The following is a 4,354-nucleotide window of genomic DNA, read 5'->3' on the forward strand; positions in this document are numbered from 1 at the left end:
TGATTCAACCCTGGGTTTGGATAGATGCCTCAAAATATATTCCTCTGGCTCGAAGCTGTATGTTGAGCTGAGAAATCAGCACAGCCATTGAGGGCAGTGTGTAGCAGGTAGGAGTAAGAAGCATAACATGAATGGTTGTTTTACAGCAGTTGGTGCAGTAGGTGGCAGCACTCGGTCAGACCCTAAGAGACAATACAGTTATATTGCTAGCTCTCAAATGGATTTCAGCCCCAATAAAGCCATTGCATACAACATATTATTTCCAAATCAAAGCAAATTTATTTATAAAGCGCTTTTTATAAAACAAGTTTGTCACAAAGGTCTAGGTCAAACAAAAGGACACAAAAATAATTCAGTTGAAAACCAGAAAAAAACAACCCGAAACCAGCATCGCAGTTACAGTACAATATATGTCAAGACAGACTGCCAAATTAGATGATCGAACCCAAACAAGGACAGGATTCTTACAGGACATTCACTGCCAACAGGCTCTTACAGGACATTCACTGCAAACAGGCGATTTGAGTCTGAAAATCATATTTTCACCAAATCTGCCACTAGGGTGAGATAGTTTCACTTGTTTCCAAAGTTCATGATATGCCTGTTTATTTTTTATTTTTAGATTCAATACAATTTGATCTGGTTAGTTTTGCTTTCAGCAACAGGCTACACAGTATAGAGAAATATACTATAAATGGTAAAGCAGCAGAATTCCCTGTCTACACGTTACTGATGTCCTGCAGAAATCTAGTATCTCTCATTTTTATTTTATTTTTACTACAAACTACTGTCACAAAGAAAAACTATTGAAAATGCTTTGGCAAATATCAGTATATATATACTGTATACATATATATATATATATACATTGTATGTATGTATATATATATATATATAAATATATATATATATATATATGGTATCTTGAGGGGTTCACAGGCAACATGGATAGTGACTGTCTGTGGGGTGTTGCGTTGTAGGCACAAAAGGTGATCTTGGTTACCAGTATTGTCCTTTCAATTTCTCTTGACCCTTTAAAGCCCTCTACACACTGTTCCTTTAAAGCCCTCTACACACTGTTGGCAATCGTATACATTTATTGCAGGCCACACTGTGCCACATTGGATCTAATAAACTTGGGTAGGATGTGCACAGTTGTCTGGTAGAGATGTCAACAATGAACTGACAAAGCTTAGCAAGAATTCAACAAGCTCCTTAGAAAAAAATGTCTCAAAGACCAAGGAGGTAATCTTACAAAACAATAAAAATTCAATGCAGCCAATAATCATCAACGGACAAACGGTTGAGATGGTTGACGATTTTAAATATCTGGGAACATATATTGACAGCATTCTCACCTTTAAAATAAACACAATCCCTATCGTTGCATCGGCGCTGTTTCTAGGCCGAGCGCCTGGCGCAACCCAAATCAGTGGGCGTGGACCAGCGCACTTGATATCTTGGTCTTGGCGCTAGACGCAGCCTCAACCATTACAACCACGCCTTTTAAGCGTAAAATTATGCACCGTCAGTTCATTGGATGAGTGCAATAAACGAATTGCATGCTTGCCTTTTAAGCTCCATTCCAGTGGTCCAGCAAAACCAGACGAAACCCAAGCCTCTGATCCCCCCCCCCCCACCTCCCTTCATCCCGTCTGTCTCCATATATCGGCTATTATTCCATATTATGATGCTTCTCAAACCAATATAACTGCAGTTGAAATACTGCAAGCATGTAAAAACGCTACACTATAGCAAGATCAAAGTGAAAATAATGTTCTAAACGCATCAGCTAGAAAAATATAGCCTATTAGATTGGTGAAAGTTTGTCCAGAAAGATATAATTTTCTCTCGCCTGCTGCAGGAAGGATGATGCACATAAATATAGCCTACATTATGTAAAGTCATTGCATAAATGTGTTTTTATTGTAAAACTAAATGTGGAGTAGGGCCAAGTTATTGGAGCGGACATCACAGTATAGCAGATGACAGTAGAAGCTTCCGAAGCGCGTTCCGCTGTCACTTATCTAAATCACGTTAAATCGACAAGGGGTATATATAGCCCCAGTAGGACATATATGTTTCACATAGGGTGGTGTTTTCATTTCGATGTTTTATTTGGTCCAATATTGAAATGTTCTACAATTGGAGGTTGTCTTACCATTACACATTATTTAGATCCTCCCTTAATATAGGTTTTCGGCTCATTTGGTTGCTATTTAGTAGCGAAATGGAGAAACACAATGCATCTTGGGACATTCACATTGCAGTGAAGTTACAGCTTATTTTTTCTATGGGACTCTGAGCGAGGGAGTCAGAGACAGTTGGTATTGTGCCTGTCAGACTGAGGAGAGAGGGAGAGAGGTGACACAGAGAAGGGTGACAGAGGAGAGAGCCAGAGGGGAGGGAGAGAGCCAGAGGGGAGGGAGAGAGCCAGAGGGGAGGGAGAGAGCCAGAGGGGAGCGCTCCGCACAACTGGCCCACTGAATAGGCCTGCTTTTCAAAGGCGCAAGGCGCTAAATTAACGCCAGGTCGGAAGATAGCAGTACGCCGGTATTTAGCGCCGACACGCCCACTTTGGCCCATTCTGGGACTGCGCCACGCCCATTCGGCCTAAAGCGCATTTGGCAGCCTAAAGCCATATTGATATCGTCCCAAAACAGGCGCAAGGCACGTTTTTTTTGCGTTTAAGGCCCGTTTTAGCGCCGAAGGCTTGTGGGAGAATAGGGCCCAATGCCTCCACTTGCTACGCAAGCTCAATAATTTTGGGGTAAGCCAAAACATTCTAGAAACTGTATATAAGAGCCTAGTGGAAAGTATTTTATATTTTGATATGATTATGTGGTATGGCTATCTGAACATTAAATGGAGAAACAAGCTGCAGAGAATAGTGAATATGGCCTCCAGGATCCTAGGGAAGCCACAGAAGCAGCTAAGTAGTCTGTACCATGAAATAATTAGAAGTAAAGCTGAGAGGATCATTAAGGACCCCTCTCATCCACTGTTCAGTGAATTTGAACTTTGACCCTCAGGGAAGCGTTACAGACTACCGATGGCAAAGAGGAACATCTATTTAAAATTCCTTTGTCCCAGATGCTGTCATGGCAATACATAAAACTAGGATGTGGTAGATACTGCATAGGGTGGTGCTTTTACTTTTTACTTTGCTGAGGTTTTAAATTGTTTTTTAATTGGACAGGTCACACACCTATGATTTGTAAATTTGACCCTGAATGTGAGGTGTACATTTATGCATCGGGATGTTTTTGAATGTGGATGAATGTGTTGACTGTATTGTAAATGTGTAGTCATATTTCTTATCACATTGCATTGTTTCATATGTGTTTGTTGTGTTTGAGGCTTCTATGTCTATGGTGGAACCAAAGACAAATTTCCACGTGTGGATAATAAAGTTTTCGTAATCCTAATCCAGCCGTTGCAAAGTGGAATTTATGTGTATGAAAAAACATCCGAAGAGGAGAGGAGAATGTGGATGCCAATTTTGCGAGGTAACGTCAACTATTTATTAGCATTTAGCATATCTAAGCTAATATGATCATGCAGCATTTCCATTGGTTATCAGACTCGTCGTAGCTGTCACGCTAAATTTCTGACGCTGTCAGAATTCCCCCTAGGCTATCTTTGGTCGCAAGACTGTGACAACAACCTCTCTCACTACGCGACGCAAGACGAGCGTTTTGGTACCCACGACCAAAGATACGTATCTCCACGTTTCTTTCACGTTGGTCCAAAATCGCACAGTGTGAAGGAGGCTTCAGGCATTGTTTTCTTGGTCCTTAAGAACATTCTACAAAATGTTCTAGTCTATTTAACATTATAGGGACATTTAAAGCCGATACCTCGTCAAAGTTCTACAGTGTATGTTCTAAGTCGTTTTGGGTGATTTCTAATACTAGGAACTGTAAGGTTATATGTTGTAGTCCCATAGCGTCAGCAGTAGCGCCAGCAGGCCCGTGCCGCAGGTCCAGAGGGCCGTGGGCTGAGAGGGACCAGTGGAGCCTCTGAGGAGGTACTCCACCCGGGACCACGAGCCGTTATTGGGCAGAGGATCCACGCCCAGGGTCCGACACATCAGGTTGTAGACATCCACTGACCGGATCGGTGCCACCCGAACATCCTGCTTGAAGTCTGGATGGAAAAAGGCAACAATAATGTAGATCTCAAATGTTAAAGAGATACCCCACCTCAGTCCGTTATACTACGACACCCCAAACATGTCAGGTTATGGGGTGTGTGTGTGTGTGTGTGTGTGTGTGGGGGGGGGGGGGGGGGGTCACATTTCCTTATGAAACCAGTGGATAGTGCTTGCTGCGACTGGGACTCATTAGCTTCT

The 4,354-nt window shown here is 42.2% G+C and overlaps 1 protein-coding gene across 1 annotated transcript in view; it reads right to left on the reverse strand.

The window, feature by feature from the left end:
- Window positions 1-262: 262 nt before the first annotated feature.
- The window catches only part of enpp6 (ectonucleotide pyrophosphatase/phosphodiesterase 6), a 36,911-nt gene continuing 32,819 nt past the window's right edge, over window positions 263-4,354 (reverse strand). Inside the window, exon 8 of the mRNA XM_083651558.1 lies at window positions 263-4,149. Coding sequence (XP_083507684.1) covers window positions 3,929-4,149 — 221 coding nt within the window. The 3' untranslated portion in view covers window positions 263-3,928. The remainder of the gene's footprint in view (window positions 4,150-4,354) is intronic.

Source organism: Poromitra crassiceps (assembly GCF_964638095.1).
Source record: "Poromitra crassiceps genome assembly, chromosome: 15".
NCBI classification, from domain to species: Eukaryota; Metazoa; Chordata; class Actinopteri; order Beryciformes; family Melamphaidae; genus Poromitra; species Poromitra crassiceps.